The sequence below is a fragment of the Corythoichthys intestinalis genome, chromosome 13 (genome assembly GCF_030265065.1).
Source record: "Corythoichthys intestinalis isolate RoL2023-P3 chromosome 13, ASM3026506v1, whole genome shotgun sequence".
Lineage (NCBI taxonomy): Eukaryota > Metazoa > Chordata > Actinopteri > Syngnathiformes > Syngnathidae > Corythoichthys > Corythoichthys intestinalis.
Genome location: NC_080407.1, coordinates 53334417 through 53352509, shown reverse-complemented (window position 1 = coordinate 53352509; position 18093 = coordinate 53334417). Strand labels below are relative to the sequence as shown.

Genomic DNA, 18093 nt, shown 5'->3' with positions numbered 1-18093 from the left:
CTGCGACTGCAACTTGCTCCGCCCCTTTTGGCCTTTTCATGTTGTGATGATTGCCTCATGACTTCAGCTTTTTTAGCTTCTGCTACTCTGGTGTGTTTTTTTTTAAATAAAAATACAAATGTCAGTGAAGTTGGTTGATGGCCACTCAGTTCTGTTTGTAAAATAATCAATTGTCTTTATAAATGCGATGTGACAGTCACGTTGGATCAAGTTGTGTAAGTCCAGGTACCAAACATGATTTTCCACTTTACGGTCTGGGTGTCCTCATTGCGGGTAAGTGACAGTCCATGTTTATGTACAAAGTGCAGCCACACAAAAGGTCGGCGTCCCCTCAACGGCTTGCTCAACCTTGTTTGAGTCATGCGTGACGGGGGCAGGGGGGTGTCGGTTCAGGCTTCAAAACCAGTGAGCTTCAGTAACTTTGGAACATTTGACGAGATGCCACGACCAAGTTTACTGGCCTGCTTCGGCCTCTTATGCGCTGTCTCACTGGTAAGAAAATGGCAAAATTTTCAAATTGTTTGAATGTCAAGTGACATTTCCACAAAACAAAATGTCAACAGGCCCAAGGGCTAGACCCCAGGGGGGCACGGCCTGTGGTGCCCAACACCAGATCTGAGAAGTGCCCCACGCAAAAGGAGTGGCCATTCTGCACTGACGACGACTGGGTAAGTGTTATGAGAGAGGAGTTGAATCAAAGCTTTTGATTCAACTTATGCTGCGTGTGTGACCAGGGTCCAAAGTGCCCATCGGGCTGCAGGATCCAAGGTTTGATGGAACACCAGGATCACAGCCTCCTAAAGAAAATTGAGAAGATTCGCAGTCTGTTAGAGCAGAACCAACAGGGGCAACACAAGGCCGACCAGGTGACCAAGCAAACGTACGACTACCTGAAGGAGAAGCTCATCCTCAACTCCGGTTAGTCCCCGCGCACCTACTTCGGACCATTTTGGTCAAGGATGACTAAATTTGCCTTCCTTCCTCAGGTCAAGACGACCGCTACTACAACTTGGCTCAAAACCTCCGCCAGAGGATCACCGACATGAAGGTGAAGATCGACAGGCAGCTGAGGGTCTTGGCGGCCCTCCGTGACCGGGTGACGGATCAAGTGGCCGATATGCAGAAGCTGGAGGTGAGCCTCGCTTTGTGGCGATTACCAAAAATCAGTTCCTAAGGGTCCTGCCCTACAGGTGGACATTGACATCAAGTTGCGCTCCTGCAAAGGTTCCTGCAAGTCTTACTCTGAGCATCAGGTGGACCATGACAGCTACGTGGTTCTGGACAAACAGGTGAGCACCTTTATACTTAGGAAATATAGTTCCTCTCACTCCCCAGAAATACGAGCTATCATTCCTCCGACTTGCTTTCCAGATAAATCAGCTCCAAGCTCAGCAAGTTCAGAACATCCACTTGGTACGCCAGATGGAAGTGATGCGAAGCTTGCCACTGCAGCAAGCGTCGCAAGGAGGACTTCAGGGCGCCAATTTCAAATTGGGCTTCAAAGATGTCTTCCAAGAGGTCAGGACACTTCATTTTTCAGCATGTGATGATCTTTGAGTGGAATACCTGCGAATCTAGTCTGACAGATGCCATCTTCTCCTCACTGGTTAGGTGAAATCGTTCCAGTTGATACTTGAGACAGAAGGTTCCCCCTCCTCCCCAGCAACCATCTCCAAAGTTCCAGGTACTTCCACCTCTTCATCTGGCCCCTCCAAGTCCATCACTGACCTCACAGGAGGCTCGTTCGGCACCGGCGACTTTGAAGACACGCCCAGTCCCCCGATTGTCGACTTCACCAAATGCGTGACTTCTGTCAAGAAGACCACGGTGATGACAGATGACGGCCCGGTGGAAAAGCTAGTACAGACCAGTCAGGGCGGTCCCGAATGCGGGGTGGTGACCGGCACCAAAGGAGGGTTGGGTTCGCTCTTCCCCGGCGTGAGTCACGTCTCCACCGACATCAAGACCTTTCATGCGGGCGGGGTCAAGGGAAGCCACTTGGACTCCAAAACGGGCTTCTCGCAGCCTTTCGCCGAAGTGGGCTTTGACTTGGGAAAGTTCTTTAGCGACAACACGGAAGACGACGTTCCCGACCCTCATGCTCGTAGCTTGCAGGGAGTGCAGGTCACACGCAAGATCGATTACACGGGAAAAGGTACCGCAAGCTCCGACCTGGAGTAAGGTTTTGCTAGCCTTAATCGTCAGCAGTACATACAAAATGCACTACTCGCAAGAAGTCAAGGAGGTACTGTGGTACCTTGAAATACAAGTTTAAGAACTCGCAATATGTCAGATCATGTTTGCTGTTGAAAATGAATAGAACTTGCATAAATCTTTTTTAAAACCCTAAGATCAACCCTTTACTCACTGCTTCATGTTCACTAAAGATATCCATTGCATTAACACTAGAACTACCAAGGTTGTATCAGTTGATACAAATCACTTTTGTAACCAGAGAAGGATCATCTGACCCTAATCAGCATATCTTTTGTTAGCACCATGGTCCTCATTAGTCTTTCCCATTCACACTCGCAAAACCACAGGGTTGGATTGCTTCAATTAGTGTTTGCAGGGCAGGGCTGCCTTGACTTTGTTGAACAGTGGACCACTCAGGCAGGCAGTCGGGCGGACAACCTTTTTACATATTGCAAAAGCTGCAGTTTGTCTGCATACAGTGGGGCAAATAAGTATTCAGTCAACCACTAATTGTGCTAGTTCTCCCACTTGAAAATATTAAGAGAGGCCTGTAACTGTCAACATGGGTAAACCTCAACTATGAGAGACAGAATGTGGAAAAAAAAAACAACAGAAAATCACAATGTTTGATTTTTAAAGGATTTATTTGCAAATCATGGTGGAAAATAAGTATTTGGTCAATACCAAAAGTTCATCTCAATATTTTGTTATGTACCCTTTGTTGGCAATAACGGAGGCCAAACGTTTTCTGTAACTCTTCACAAGCTTTTCACTCACTGTTGCTGGTATTTTGGCCCATTCTTCCATGCAGGTCTCCTCTAGAGCAGTGATGTTTCGGGGCTGTCGTTAGGCAACACGGACTTTCAACTCCCTCCACAGATTTTCTATGGGGTTGAGATCTGAAGACTGGCTAGGTCACTCCAGGACCTTGAAATGCTTCTTACGAAGCCACTCCTTTATTGCCCTGGCTGTGTGTTTGGGATCATTGTCATGCTGAAAGACCCAGCCACGTCTCATCTTCAATGCCCTTGCTGATGGAAGAAGATTTTCACTCAAAATCTCTGGATACATGGCTCCATTCATTCTTTCCTTTACGCAGATAAGTCGTCCTGGTCCCTTTGCAGAAAAACAGCCCCAAAGCATGATGTTTCCACCCCCATGCTTCACAGTGGGTATGGTGTTCTTCAGATGCAATTCAGTATTCTTTCTCCTCCAAACACGAGAATCTGACTTTCTACCAAAAAGTTCTATTTTGGTTTCATCTGACCATAACACATTCTTCCAGTCCTCTTCTGGATCATCCAAATGCTCTCTAGCAAACCGCAGACGGGTCTGGACGTGTACTGGCTTCAGCAGGGGGACATGTCTGGCAGTGCAGGATTTGAGTCCCTGGCGGCGCATTGTGTTATTGATAGTAGCCTTTGTGACTGTGGTTCCAGCTCTCTGTAGGTCATTCACTCGGCCCCCCCGTGTAGTTCTGGGATTTTTGTTCACCATTCTTGTTATCATTTTGACGCCACAGGGTGAGATCTTGCATGGAGCCCCAGATCGAGGGAGATTATCAGTGGTCTTGTATGTCTTCCATTTTCTAATAATTGCTCCCACAGTTGATTTCTTTACACCAAGCGTTTTACCTATTGCAGATTCAGTCTTCCCAGCCTGGTGCAGGTCTACAATTTTGTCTCTGGTGTCCTTCGACAGCTCTTTGGTCTTGGCCATGACTGACTGAGATTGTGGACATGTGTCTTTTATACCGATAATGATTTTAAACAGGTGCCATTAATACAGGTAACGAGTGGAGCCTCGTTAGACCTCGTTACAAGAAGTTAGACCTCGTTGACAGCCAGAAATCATGCTTGTTTGTAGGTGACCAAATACTTATTTTCCACTCTAATTTGGAAATGAAATCTTTAAAAAAAAAAAAAGTGATTTTCTGTTTTTTCTTTCCACATTCTGTCTCTCATGGTTCAGGTTTACCCAGTTGACAATTACAGGCCTCTCTAATCTTTTCAAGTAGGAGAACTTGGTGGTTGACTAAATACTTATGTCAAGACAAAGTAAAAGTATTTGATGGGATTTGTCCCAGATGTTATAACACTCAATTTTCTACAGTTCTGGATGGCTAGCAGTCACCACACCACATGGATGCTAATTGTTTGGTCTTGAGTTTCTCATTGAGTGCGTTAGCATTCAGATAGCACAGGCGTGTTTCCTTTGAGTTTGACAGCCCAAAGTCTAAAATTTCAACACCCCTAACTTTTTGCGAGTAGAGCAAGACATTCTAATTCTGTTCTTCAGTCTCGGTGTTGACCTTTATGGAAATTGAAAAAAAAAAAACAATGTGTTGCAGATTGCGTGGATATCTTCCACAAGCACACCCAGGGGGAAAGCAACGGCGTGTTTAACGTCAAAGTGTCCCAGGCAGCCGCACCGGTGTCAGTTTACTGCCAGCAGGAAGGACTGTTGGGGGGCTGGTTGTTAGTCCAGCAGAGAGAGAACGGCTCGCTCGACTTCAACCGTACTTGGGCCGAGTACCGAGAAGGTTTCGGACATGTGGACGCGCAAGGGAGGGGGGAGATGTGGCTGGGCAACCGACATCTTCACTTGTTGACCAGCCAGGGGGAGAACCTGCTTAGGGTGGACCTGCGGGACGAGCAGGGGGGCGTAACCACTGCGGAATATATCGTTAGCGTAGGTTCCGAGGTGGAGGGCTACCCGTTACGCATCTCCGGCTACAGCGGCAACGCGGGAGATGCCCTGGCGTCACACGGAAAGATGAAGTTCAGTACCTGGGACCGAGACCACGACACGGGGGCGGGTAACTGCGCGTTGGTACACGGCGGGGGCTGGTGGTATAATGACTGCCAGGCGGCCAACCTCAATGAAGGCACTGGCCCCGTGTGGGGCACTGTCAGGCCCAAGAGCGTTCAAATGTTTGTGCGATCTGCCACGTTGTGACCTCCTGTGTTGACATTTGCTTCTGTTGACTTTTCAATGATTCCAGAATGTTCTGCACTGAATTCAATAAAGAATCAATGCTCACCTTGTCTGCCCTGTGCATGTGTTCGCGGGATTCTCATTGGTGAAAGCAACATACCCTGACTATAAACTCCACTAAATCTTTCACAGCTTTGTCCCTGTTCAATGATTCAGTAGTTTAGTTTTCCCAAGACATTCAGTGTATGGCTTTCTGTTTCTTTTAAAAGTGGCACAAACGCACACTAAAAGCAGTTCCAATTTTTAAAGAAAATGAGTGGGGATATATGTAGCTTTAATTAAGTTTAAAGGTCAAACTGCTATTAAATGCTCACACCAGTGGTAAATATTGCCGCCATAACGCAAGCAACTGTATATGCTAGGAGGTTGGGTAACTCATGTTTGCGGCACTCAGTGCATGGTGTTATTTCCAAAAGCAAAAAAACATGGCGTCCTTGGACCCTGGACAAGCTGCTGACCACATATTTACTTTGCGCCCACAGTGTGCGTGAATCCACGCATCCAAGATGGCCGGCGACAGTCCGACCTATTTCCTGGTGAACGACGCTGTCCTGCCCGGTTGGACGTTCCGCCGTGTTCCAGTAGCGAGTGGGTAAGAACAGAAAATGTTTCGGGACCCCGTATGACATTTTTTTGTAACGTAATTTTCTGATTACAAGGCGTACCTGACTATAAGCAGCTATCCAGCAAATTTGACACGAAAACGTCATTTGTTCATAGATAAGCCTCACTGTACTATGGGATCATATTTACACCAAAAGCTATTAACCAGGAACACTTTATTTGACAGTTGCATCATAAGACTGTCATAAGATCAAATGAAGCACCATGAAGCTTTGAACCAATTGGCAGAAAAGCTTCAATGCTTCAAGAAGCTTCATTTGGCCGTCACTGCTCCCTTGGGGGGACAGTCAACCTCTGATGCCACCAGCTGAAGCTTCTTGAAGCTTTGAACCAATTGGCCGCAAAGCTTCAATGCTTCATGAAGCTTCATTTGGTTGTCACTGCTCCCTTGGGGAACTAATTATTTGTTTAGTTACTGTTCCAGTAGTTTTATTAATTGCTAGTTATGGTATATGGTAACACTTTATTTGACAGCGAGATCATAAGACTTTCATTAGATCAAATGAAGCACCATGAAGCTTTGAATCGGTTGGCTGCAAAGCTTCAAGAAGCTTTATTTGGCCGTCACTGCTCCCTTGGGGGGACAGTCAACCTCTGCTGCCACCTGCTGAAGCTACTTGAAGCTTTGAACCAGTTGGTCACAAAGCTTCAATGCTTCAAGAAGCTTCATTTGGCTGTCACTGCTCCCTTGGGGAACTAATTATTTGTTTAGTTACTGTTCCAGTAGTTTTATTAATTGCTAGTTGTGGTATTTGGTAACATTTTATTTGACAGCTTCATCCATAGACTTCATAACATAGATTTGAAGTCTATGCTTCATCATAAGGCTGTCATAAAATGAAATGAACCACCATGAAGCTTTGAACCAATTGGCTGCAAAGCTTCAAGAAGCTTCATTTGGCCATTACTGCTCCCTTTGGAGACAAGTCAACCTCTGCTGCCACCTGCTGTCAACGCTGTTGTTGTCTTAACACGCCTCCTAGCATGCATTGCAGCGCTACAGATATAAATATCAAAATTAATGTTCTGTGCTAATTATTTCTTTAGTTACTGTTCCAGTCGTTTCATTAATTGCTATTCATGGTATATGGTTACACTTTATTTGACAGCGGGATCATAAGACTGTCATAAGATCAAATGAACCACCATGAAGCTTTGAACCAATTGGCTGTAAAGCTTCAAGAAGCTTCATTTGGCTGTCACTGCTCCCTTGGGGGAGACAGTCAACCTCTTCTGCCACCTGCTGTCAACACTGTTGTTGAACATACTTCCTAGCATGCATTGCAGCGCTATAGATTTAATTAACAATCAAAATTCATGTTGTGTGCTAATTATATCTTTTGTTTCTGTTACAATCATTTCATTAATTGCTAGTTATGGTATTTGGCAACATTTTATTTGACAGCTTCACCATAATGCTCTAATAAGAGCAAATGAACCACCATGAAGCTTTGAACCAATTGGCTGCAAAGCTTCAAGAAGCTCAATTTGGCCATCACTGCGCCCTTGGGGAAGACAGCCAAACTCTGCTGCCACCTGCTGTCAACACTGTTGTCATCCAACATGCCTCGTAGCATGCATTGCAGCGCTACAGATGTAAATAACAATCAAGATTCACGTGCTGTGCCAATTATTTCTTAGCTAGTTATGGTATTTGGTAACACTTTATTTGGCAGTGGCACCATAAGACTGTCATAAAAGCATAATTATGACATGACACTGCCATGAGCATTAATGAAAACTTATGACAGATGTCATTTAGTGTCTGTTCTGACAATTTTCAATAATACGCTGGTTTAGGAATGTTTCAACGCGCACTCACCATGTGTCGACGTCAGCCGGCAGGATCAGACAAAACGACGTGGCCGATGGTAATCCAGGGTGCCAAATTGTCAATGAGTCAAGCTAATCGTGCTCATTCAGACCATAGTCATGTTGTGTGGTCAAATAAGGAAACAAAATGCGATCTTGGCGTCTTCAAACTTTCAAACAAAACAAAACAATATACACGCAACTCGTGCGTTTGCGTGCGTGCGGTATTTGCATTGCGTGCGGTCACATGTGTTGCGATGCGGTTGAAAACTATATCCGCCAGTGTTCCACACCTGTGCTGATTAAGTCATTGATTTATACGCGCATAGTGGTGACGTCATCGCCCATATTGGCGGCACTTCCACATTACGTCACTCAGCAAAACACTGCTCCAACAGTGTCATACGGCAAATTATCTCACTTTTGAATGGATATAAAAGATCTGAGCTGGACTTAAATGTCGTTAGTGACATAATTTGCGGTATGACACTTAATGATATCTGTCATAAGAATTCATTAATGCCCATGATAGTGTCATGCGGGGTCGGATGTATGGGGGGGCCGGGGTGGGCACAGCCCACCCAGACGTGAGTCGTGCCCACCAACTCAAAATGTTGGGAATATCTATTGTAGTGTCGCACTGGTAATAGAGAACGCACGGAGAGTTGGTTTCACCTACTTTTTTATTGCAGGATTAACGGTTACTGTTGGCCGCAACCACGCCGAACAAGCAATCACCAAAACAAGCTGTTTTTCCAACCTCGTTTGTTATCCTCTCTCTCCTCCACATTCTCGCAGTCGGACATCCGAGCATTAATGACGTCACCAGCCACAACAAAGCGTCGCCATATTGAAATGAGGGCAAAACACGAGTACAAACGTGTTGAACTTTTGTCTTATTGGCGGTCTTTTTTTCCGTCAGAATGACTAAAAGTTGCCGTGTTGCGGGTTGTCACACAAGGAAGAGTTCGGAGCTGCATTTGAAGTTCTTCATTCTTCCTCGTGAGAAGAAAAGGACAAGCAAATGGCCAAAAGCAAACAATCGAGGAACAGTAAAAAGACGGTTCCGTGGACCATTCATGGACATTTTATTACTGGTGAGTAAACTTTAATCGATTGGTTATTATTACCGTAACCGACAACTCGCAAAGCGTTATTTTTCTTTTGTCGTGAACTGCTCTGATCGGTCAATCGGTATATTATTGGCCTGGTGGGAATTGGTTATTTTGCCGTGACGTGTTCACGGCTAAAAAACGCTTGGAGGCAAATTACCGGTTACGGCACAAATAATCACTCCGTATTTTCTTAGTTCCACACAGTACGTATTCCACGTAATTGATAAAGGTCAACTTACTGGGGGACTTTATGAGGTAGCTCTAGATGTTTCCGAACTCCACTGCAGGCAATTCCTTTGGATTGTTTATCCAGCTATCAGCTGCGACTTTGTATGGGCAGATTTGCAGGCTAATACACGCTAATTTTAAGTTGTATCGCCTCCTCTGTCTGTCTGTCGGCAGTGACTCGTGATAATAATAAGTCATGTTTAAGACGTTTTTATGAAAAAAAGAAAGACGCAAAACACAGCTGAATCATTTGAATTTCAGACGTTTATCTACGGATGTTTACCTGTGCGTGCCCCCATCTCAAAATGGCGACACGTTGCTATGCGAGATGACGTCATCGTGACATCACGCCGACTGCGAGAATAAGTAGATGAATGAATGAAAAAAACAAAACAAAACAAAAAACAAATAAACCCCCCAAAAATTAATACAGCCTCAACTGGACACAAGCCAGTGTCCTACTAGCGCCGGTCCCAAGCCCGGAGAAATGCAGAGGGTAAAAAAAAAAAAAAAGCCTGCATTGGGGGTGCCCCCTCAAGATTTTTTAGTGCCCACTCTGGTGGGTAAACCTAGATCCGGACTTGGTGTCATGTCATAATTGTGACGGTCTTATGGCAGTCTTATGAGCCGCTGTCGAATAAAATGTTACCTATTAACCCAAATTAATCAACAAATAAGCCACACTGATCTATAAGCCGCAGGATTCAAAATGAGGGGAAAAGTAGTCCGAAAATTACTGAATATTTTGTCCTAATTCCCCACTGGAAGGACAGGAAGTGTCCATCCGGTTGCCGCTTGCAGGCCGCCCTTTCGCAGACTGACTCAGACACTGCCGCGAAGATCTATGAAGTCTGCAACAAGGCCAGGACGTCGGAAAGTTCACTTGAAAATGTGATGGCAAAAGTCGCCGATGTCTACCGCCGCCACAGGAAGGTCCTGGTCATCCGACACGGTGAAACCAGCCACTAATTGACTTGATAGTTTTGCAGCTACTGCTACAACTTACAATGCTAATACTAAGCTTTGGCTTCACTGCAGTGTCGGAGCTAAAGTTGGTGCAAGACGGCGCTCAGCTAGCGAGGAAGCTAACGTCGCTGCGCCAACGATCCTTGCGGCTGCAAAGACGGCTGAAGCAGCTGAACGAGCGAGTCCGGCAGCAGGTGGAAGAACTTTGGCGAGCTGAGGTGCCTTGTTTTTTTCGGAGAGGGTTGTTACAGTTAGCATAATTGCAAAAATCGTATTTTATTGGCCTCACTGCTCACCAGGTGGACGTAGACATGAAACTGCGAGCGTGCAAGGGCTCCTGCAGGACGGCGCTAGCACTTGGCGTCGATCACCACAACTACCACACGCTTCTGGCCGACGTGTCTGAGACATATAGCCGGAGAAAGAAGAAGGCCCCACAAGATATCCCGCAAATCACAGTGCGCTCTCTGGAAGAGTTTGCGCTGCCGTCCGAAGCCTACAAGTGGATCCCCACCGTCCAGAAAGAGCTTCTCACCCAATTTGAAGACATTCCGAAAAACCAGATCTTTGTGGAAAATGGCGACTCCTAGCATAAAAATCAACCAGGACTTTTCCTCATTTTGTGAATTTTCTAGACTTTTCAAATAGCACTTTACATGCAATATTTTCAACGAGTAACTAAGTATAAAGATTTTGGCGCCCCCCTCCCCGGACTGTAAATGCGTCACAAAATCAAATAATGTATATTTTTATTATCAGTAATTGTAGTTCATATACAGTGGTGTGATAAAATGTCTGAACCTTTTGGAATTTCTCAAATTTCTGCATAAAATCGCCATCAAATGTGATCTGATCTTTGTCAAAATCACGCAAATGAAAAAACAGTGTCTGCTTTAACTAAAACCACCCAAACATTTATAGGTTTTCATATTTTTATGTGGATAGCATGCAAACAATGACAGAAGGGGTAAAAATAAGTAAGTAAACCCTCCGCCTAAGGAGACTTAAAGAGCAACTGAAACCAATTTTTACCAAACAATTTAACTCAGGTGTGTTCCTGATCACTGATGAGTGGTCTAAAGCTGCCCTGCCCACTATAAAACACACACCTGGTCAGAATTGTCTTGATGAAAAGCATTGTCTTATGTGCATCATGGCTCGGTCAAAACAGCTGTCTTGAAGACCTGCGATCAAGGATTGTTGATTTGTATAAAGCTGCGAAAGGGAAAGGATACAAAAACATCTCTAAAAGTCTAGATGTTCATCAATCAACAGTCAGAGATGTTGTCTACAGATGGAGAGAGTTTGGCCAAGAGTTCTGCGCAGAATACTCATAGAGGTAAAAAAGAATCCTATAGTGTGTGCTAAAGACTTATAGAAATCACTGGTACAGTCCAATATCTCAGATCAACTACATGTAAAACTATGGCCGAGAATGGTGTTCATGGGGGTACTCCACGGAGGAAGCCACTGGCACTGCTATCTAAAAACACATTGTTGCTTGTTTAATATTTGCAAAAAGGCACTTGGACACTCCACAGAAGTTTTGGCAAAATATTTTGTGGACTGATGAAACAAAAGTTTAATTGTTTGAGAGTAACACACAATGTCATGTGTGGAGAAAAAATGGAACAGCTCACCAACATCAACACCTAATCCCCACTGTGAAGCATGGTGGAGGGAGCATCATGATTTGGGGCTGTTTTGCTTCCACAGGGCCTGGGCAACTTGCAATCATTAATGGAATAATGAATTCAAAACTTGTTTTGCAGGAAAACCTGAGGCCGTCTGTCAGACAGTTGAAGCTAAAAAGAGGATGGATGCTGCAACAAGACAATGATCCAAAACACAGAAGTAATAAACTTCAGAATGGTTTCAGAAGAACCAAATACACGTTCTCGAGGGGCTAAATTTTGGATTTAATGTGAACTTTTTATTGATTAACAGGGTGCACATTTAAGACCTTGGTGCCTAGAGTGTTAGTTGGAACCTCTTCAAAATTGGTGAGAATGTTCATGAGACATATTAGATCTTAAGTTCTCAAAACAGTTTTTATTCACAGGCCTGACCTGGGCATGGTGCCAAAGTCGGCCATTTGTTGCCTTATGGCCTGGACAACTTGCAATCATGTAGCGAAAAAGACACAGAAGGAAGTCAACTTCAGAATGGTTTCAGAAGAACCAAATACACGTTCTGGAGGGGCCAAGTCAAAATATATATTTTGGATTGAATGTGAAATTTTTATTAACAGGGTGCACATTTGAGACCTTGGTGCCTAGAGTGTTAGTTGGATCCTCTTCAAAATTGGTGAGAATGTTCATGAGACATATGAGATCTTAAGTTCTCAAAACAGTGAGTTTTTATTCGCGGGCCTGACCTGGGCATGAAGCCAAAGTCGGCCATTTGCTGCCTCAGGGCCTGGACAACTCGGAATTATTAATGGAAGAATGAATTCAAAAGTTTTGCAGGAAAACCTGAGGCCGTCTGTCAGACAGTTGAAGCTAAAAAGACGATAGATGCTGCAACAAGACCATGATCCAAAACACAGAAGTAAATCAACTTCAGAATGGTTTCAGAAGAACAAAATACACCTTCTGGAGGGGCTAAGTCAAATCAGGTATTTTGGATTGAATGTGAAATTTTTATTGATTAACAGGGTGCACATTTAAGACCTTGGTGCCTAGAGTGTTAGTTGGATCCTCTTCAATATTGGTGAGAGTGTTCATGAGACATACTAGATCTTAAGTTCTCAAAACCGTTTTTATTCACAGGCCTGACCTGGGCATGGTGCCAAAGTCGGCCATTTGCTACCTCAGGGCCTGGACAACTTGCAATCATGTTGCTAAAAAGACGATGGATGCTGCAACAAGACAATGATCCAAAAAACAGAAGTAAATCAACTTCAGAATGGTTTCAGAACAACAAATTACACCATCTGGAGTTGCCAAGTCAATGTCCAGACTTGAACCCCATTGAGATGCTGTGGTATGACCTAAAGACAGCGATTGATGCCAGACATCCCAGAAATCTGACTGAACTACAGCAGTTTTGTAGAGAAGAATGGGCCAAGATTAGTACTGATCGATGTGCCAGACTGATCTGCAGCTACAGGAAGCCTATGGTTAAAGTTAGTGCTGCCAAAGGGGGGGCCACAAAATATTAAATGCGACGGTTCACATATTTTTCTTCCTTCTGTCATTGTTTGCATTTTATCATCATTAAAATATGAAAACCTATAAATCTTTGGGTTGTTTTAGTTAAAGCAGACACTGTTTTTTCATCTGTGTGATTTTAACAAAGATTAGATCACATTTGATGGTGATTTTATGCAGAAATTTGAGAAATTCCAAAAGGTTCAGATACTTTTTTCATACCTCTGTATGTATGGTTTTACGGGAGAGGACCTTGGGTACCACCATAAGAGCCCTCTATTGACCAGCTGTATTGGTCAAAAGTCTTGTATAAAATAAAATTGATATTAAATTGTGTCATAAAGTATGCGTGTTGAGTAACGAGTCAAATGATTAGTAAGTACACAATTTTTACAAGGTATTTATTCAGGCTGTGCTGCTGTTACGCTCCGTTATCAGGAAGCGAAGACAGGTCTGATCTTCATGCTGATGGCCTTGAGCGAGTACCAGCTGCCCTTCCAGTTCATCCACACCACGCCGTCGTCTGTGCCGTGCTTGGCCATCTGCTTGGTGTAGGCGCCGTTCATGTAGTAGCGCCCGTTAGGATTGGCGGAGTGACAACGGTTGTACCACCAGCCTCCGCCGTCCTCTCTGGCGCACTGCTTGGAGGGATCACCAGGGCTCCTGGAGCGGAAGAAAGAAATAGTGAGACAGGACGGTCGAGAAAGACCTTCAGCGGCCGCTCACCAGTTGTCGTTGTCCCTGTCATGGGTGCTGAACATGGCACCGTTGTGTTTCGTCATTGTGCGGTTGACCCCAAATAGCTCCAGCGCACCATCCAGGAGACAGTTCCCTGCATTGCCTGAGTAATCACTCACGGCTAGCACGTAGTTTGTCGACTCTGACTGCATGGTGAAGCGGCGGTATTGGGCGTTGACCTGAAAGCAAAGCGACACCATGCTGATTGATGCAACAAAGTATCCACTAAGCAGTGGAACAACCTTGATGCTCACCTTAGCACCTGTCCAATCCTCCATCTCGATGAGAAGCTCCGTCGGACCCATTTTGGTCAGTTGACTGATGCGCTCGTTACCTAGCCAGTATTCGCCAGGGGTCTGGCAATAACCCTTGCCCACATCGAATGCGATGTTCCCAAAACCACGTCGGTACTCGTCCCAACGCCGGCCAAAGTCCACGCTGCCGTCCAGTCGGTTCTGGATGAGCAACCATCCTGGTGGAGAAGGTTGATGTGAGACAGACACATGTTGTATGCAAAGGCCAGGCGATCCCTACAAAAGCCGAACATTTCCGGGCGACCATTGAGGTCGACTAGCGGGTCACGTACGGATCGCCTGGCCTTTGTCCCTTTGCCGATTTACTGGAGTGTTGTTGGCTTCCCACTCGTTTGTCACGGTAAGCGATTTTCATTTCTATGGGACAACTAGTAGTGCTGTAACGTAACGTGGGGATTCTGAGATTGACAAACTCAAATCTAGCATCACGTTACCATTTGTTTGCTTGCTTTTGATATCTGTTTGCTTGCTTTTGTGGGATTGTGATCAATAAATCTCATTTATTCTGCATTTTCTAATCAATAAACATCATCTATTGAGCAAAAGTGTGCCCGTTACTGATTCACCGCAAACCTGAAATTTCATACAACAACACACAAGCCAGACAACCCTCCACCTACCTCCGTTACTGGAGCTCTGGTCACAGAAGACTTTGTACGGGGATGCGAAAGGATCCGGTTGAACTACGTACATCTGTGATTCTCTTCCTCCACGGCGGTAGATGTCCTCGCACTCCTTTCCTAGATATATGGAAAACTGTTTGAGTTTTTATTTTTATATTTCTAAACGACAATATCCTTACCGGTCACCACTGGGATGGGACATTTGGTCTCGCAAGGTTCCTTGCACTCCTCCCTCTGTTTCTGGATGGCCTGCTCCAGTTTTTCGATCTTCAGGCGAAGCTTCTCCACAACTCCCTACGTGGGTACAACAACAACACCACCTAATGGTGATTTCTACAACTGTCATGGTGTAAATGCACTTACTCCGTGACTTACAGGAAATGAATCCTACCTTCAGGACCCGAATAGTGGAGGGAAACACGGTGTCCACTGTCTCCTTGATGAAGGCGTGCTGATCCTCCACCTGATCCGTGAACTGATTGATCACACGGCCATTGTCTGTGGGGACAGCGAATGCACGGTGGTAAGCGAGGACAGAGGCGGAACAAGGCAAGACCTCCGGACCTCACCTCCGATGATTCGCTGACGCTCGGTCAGCGAGGATGACATTTCGGTGGCGTAGTTGTAGACCACGTTGGATGAGCGCGACAAATCGTTCACCTGAGGCGTCAGCTCGTTGATGCTCTGTAACAAATGGTCAAATTTGAGAGTTCTAAAGTGTCTTTGGTGTGTTTTTTTTTAATATGACTTACCGTGATGACACTCTTCTCCTGTTTGAGAAGCGCCGTCTTCAACTCGCAGCCGGTCGGACACAGCACACCCTAGATAGGACGGGTAGAACAGGCATCACATACGTGGCTGCAGACTCGGATTAATGTACAGGGTAACTTACCAGTTCTCCAGCACCGTATGAACACCCGCCTGACTCGCGGTGCACCGGCTTCTCCTCCTCCACTACCTGTCGCCCTCTAGATGGGCTGGTAGGGCGTCCATGATACCTGTCCAAATGACATTTCAGCACCCTGGCTCGTGTACGTGCGCTTATGTGTGAAGACTGACCTACTGCCACCGCTAATAGGCGGCGGTAAATAGCGGTTTGGGCTGTAGACGTCCCGTCCCCGACTGAGCGGGCGGTGTCCGCGGGCGTCCGGTGCTGTTTGGTCCTGTTAACACAAAGACGGATGAGGACAAGGCAGCCAAAAAACAGATAGATGGATGTAGCGTGTCATACCGTTGAGTTTGTCTTTGATGAGGTCTTTGGGTCCTGAATACAAAACATGAAAATTCAGCCAAGGGATGACTTGTTTTCAGGGTTTCATTCAGACTCACCGTGCTGTCGTAGTCATCATAGTCCAAGTCGCCCTGTGGTGCCGCACCACTTACGCACAGGAACAGCAGCAAGAACGTGCGTATCGTCTTCATCTCGCCTTGTCTTTTCTGTCCCGCCGACCCTCAAAGACGCTTTTTATGCTGACCTGCTCCTCCCCTCGCTTCCATTGGTGGATCCAGGTCATCACACGGCAAACATGACCGAGGTGACGGGAAACTTGGTCAGTTAGGAACAGGCTGGATGTTTGAGTCCAAAGGGTTATTAGCATGATGACAGTTGAGTTTGTTGCAATGGATTTTTCTCCTCAAAGTACACTTTACTCTGAAAAAGAGATGAAACGTCAGGTGTATTTGTCTGCAAAAGCTCTTTAATCACCTCCAGTTGAGTCATTTTCAGTATGTTGGCCTTTCCTGGAGGCAACACTGGAAATACAGAAGCTTAATGTCAACATTTTTAAAAATGACATAGCTTAACTCGTCACAGTTAGCTACTTGAGACCCAGCAAATCTTGCCAAATTTAACCACTCTGGTGCTACTTAGCTTAGCATCTGCTAGCATAATATGCATACCTACCTAGCTTAATTGAATCTTTTTAAGTTCCAGTTAAGTAATTTTCAGTATGTTGGCCTGTCCTGGAGGCAACACTGGAAAAACACAAGCTTTATTTTAACATTTTTGAAAATGACACAGCTTAACTAGTCACAATTACCTACTTGAGTGTGACCCAGCTAATCTTGCTAAATTTAACCACTCTGGTGCCACTTAGCTTAGCAACTGCTAGCCTAATGTGCATATCTAGCTTAACAGCGTACCGCACTAGGGCTGCAGCTATCGATTATTTTAGTAGTCGGTTAATCGATGAACTAGTTAGTTCGAATAATCGAGTAATCGGATAAGGAAGATAAAAAATTAAAATACCTGAGCCTCAAACGGTATTAAAAAAATAATTAATTAAAATGAGGCTCTATGTACAACAAAAGAACAATTGGCTAACTTACATAGCAAAAGTCTGCTAGCTTAAATGCTATAATCCGCTTTTTTTGTTTTACATTTCTCTTAACAAATGGTTCAGACACAAATTCCCACAAAAAGAACTGCTAAAATAAACTTTACGAATGCATTTTTAAAAAATTAGCTCAAACAAAACTTTTACTTTTGTTGGTCTTAACAGGGAGCAGCTGGATTCAGCCACATGAAATGAGGCAGACTATAGGGCAGTGTAGCCACCCAAATCAATAAAACTAAATGCCAACACTTTCAAAACAAACCATTACAAGGCCACTTTAAAAAACGAATACTCTAAGCAGCAAAATTTAATTAGAATCTTTTTTTCTAATCGAACACTCGAGTTAATCGATTAATCGCTGCAGCACAATACCGCACAAATCCTATTTTTAGACCGTGACGTTGCCATCGTAACGTGGAACATTATAGACATGCCCTCGCATAAAATCTCTGTTATTTCTGCTTGTTTTCTCCAATAAGCTTTCAAAAAAGAACATGCCGACCAAACACTGCTGCTATGGAACTTGTAGAAACGACACTAGACATTACGACATATGAAGGATGTTTTCTTCACACGTTTCCTGAAACCAAAACCTCGGAGGAAAAAATGTGAAGCATTGATCAACTTGCGCGGACGTCCAAAAGACCAGTTTAACGCCAGCAAGGTGAAGCCATTCACATTTCATATGCAGTGAACCTTTTGTTGGGGGCCAACAAGCCATTTTGATATTTTTGTTTATTTTTTAGCGTGGCGTTTTGCCATCCTGCTTCTGTCTGACAATGAATGACCTGAAACTAATTAAAATGGTATTTGACTGCCACTGTTACCTTTTCTGTTGTAAAAAAAACTGCTTTTGGGAAGTGTAAATAAATTAAAGAATAAAGTTTTGTTATTAATGAAAAAATTACAAGTGTTCGTTGGCTGCCACCGAGTAGCAGTTGCAATCACTTCACAAAAATAACAATGTAAATTGCCCCCATGAACGGTCAGAG

The 18093-nt window shown here is 44.6% G+C and overlaps 3 protein-coding genes across 4 annotated transcripts; 2 read left to right on the top strand and 1 right to left on the bottom strand.

Moving 5' to 3' along the window:
• The first annotated feature begins 327 nt into the window (after window positions 1-327).
• Window positions 328-5238, top strand: fga (fibrinogen alpha chain). Its single transcript, XM_057854346.1, has 8 exons — window positions 328-492; window positions 564-668; window positions 735-918; window positions 987-1132; window positions 1191-1289; window positions 1372-1518; window positions 1612-2155; window positions 4547-5238. Exons 1-8 carry the CDS (start codon window positions 361-363, stop codon window positions 5152-5154), a joined length of 1965 nt encoding a protein of 654 aa, XP_057710329.1. The 5' UTR covers window positions 328-360; the 3' UTR covers window positions 5155-5238.
• A 153-nt stretch (window positions 5239-5391) lies between these two features.
• On the top strand, window positions 5392-10786 carry LOC130928124 (fibrinogen alpha chain). 2 transcript variants are annotated; one of them, XM_057854349.1, is made up of 5 exons: window positions 5392-5785; window positions 8552-8726; window positions 9741-9924; window positions 10011-10156; window positions 10238-10786. In XM_057854349.1, exons 1-5 carry the CDS (start codon window positions 5700-5702, stop codon window positions 10526-10528), a joined length of 882 nt encoding a protein of 293 aa, XP_057710332.1. In that variant the 5' UTR covers window positions 5392-5699; the 3' UTR covers window positions 10529-10786. The 2 variants fall into 2 exon arrangements, with proteins under 2 accessions (XP_057710332.1, XP_057710333.1); XM_057854350.1 differs by lacking the exon at window positions 8552-8726 and having other exon boundaries at window positions 9746-9924.
• Window positions 10787-13474: 2688 nt separating this feature from the next.
• fgb (fibrinogen beta chain) lies at window positions 13475-16228 on the bottom strand. The gene is made up of 12 exons (XM_057854348.1): window positions 16095-16228; window positions 15997-16029; window positions 15825-15928; window positions 15658-15763; window positions 15518-15586; window positions 15335-15449; window positions 15157-15263; window positions 14945-15059; window positions 14763-14882; window positions 14083-14300; window positions 13817-14007; window positions 13475-13753 (listed from the first exon to the last, which is right to left on the bottom strand). Exons 1-12 carry the CDS (start codon window positions 16185-16187, stop codon window positions 13525-13527), a joined length of 1500 nt encoding a protein of 499 aa, XP_057710331.1. The 5' UTR covers window positions 16188-16228; the 3' UTR covers window positions 13475-13524.
• Between the last annotated feature and the right edge of the window lie 1865 nt (window positions 16229-18093).

What these genes read in the sequence shown, in the direction of transcription:
- fgb (XM_057854348.1), bottom strand. Translation starts at nt 16,187, where the DNA reads ATGAAGACGATACGCACGTTCTTGCTGCTGTTCCTGTGCGTAAGTGGT. An exon ending in ATGATGACTACGACAGCACG is followed by an intron (nt 16,030 to 16,094) that starts GTGAGTCTGAAT and finishes TTTTGTATTCAG; the next exon opens with GACCCAAAGACCTCATCAAA. An exon ending in CATACGGTGCTGGAGAACTG is followed by an intron (nt 15,587 to 15,657) that starts GTAAGTTACCCT and finishes CGTCCTATCTAG; the next exon opens with GGTGTGCTGTGTCCGACCGG.
- LOC130928124 (XM_057854349.1), top strand. Translation starts at nt 5,700, where the DNA reads ATGGCCGGCGACAGTCCGACCTATTTCCTGGTGAACGACGCTGTCCTG. An exon ending in GGTCCTGGTCATCCGACACG is followed by an intron (nt 9,925 to 10,010) that starts GTGAAACCAGCC and finishes GCTTCACTGCAG; the next exon opens with TGTCGGAGCTAAAGTTGGTG. An exon ending in AAGAACTTTGGCGAGCTGAG is followed by an intron (nt 10,157 to 10,237) that starts GTGCCTTGTTTT and finishes ACTGCTCACCAG; the next exon opens with GTGGACGTAGACATGAAACT.
- fga (XM_057854346.1), top strand. Translation starts at nt 361, where the DNA reads ATGCGTGACGGGGGCAGGGGGGTGTCGGTTCAGGCTTCAAAACCAGTG. An exon ending in TCTTATGCGCTGTCTCACTG is followed by an intron (nt 493 to 563) that starts GTAAGAAAATGG and finishes AAATGTCAACAG; the next exon opens with GCCCAAGGGCTAGACCCCAG. An exon ending in TCAAAGATGTCTTCCAAGAG is followed by an intron (nt 1,519 to 1,611) that starts GTCAGGACACTT and finishes CTCACTGGTTAG; the next exon opens with GTGAAATCGTTCCAGTTGAT.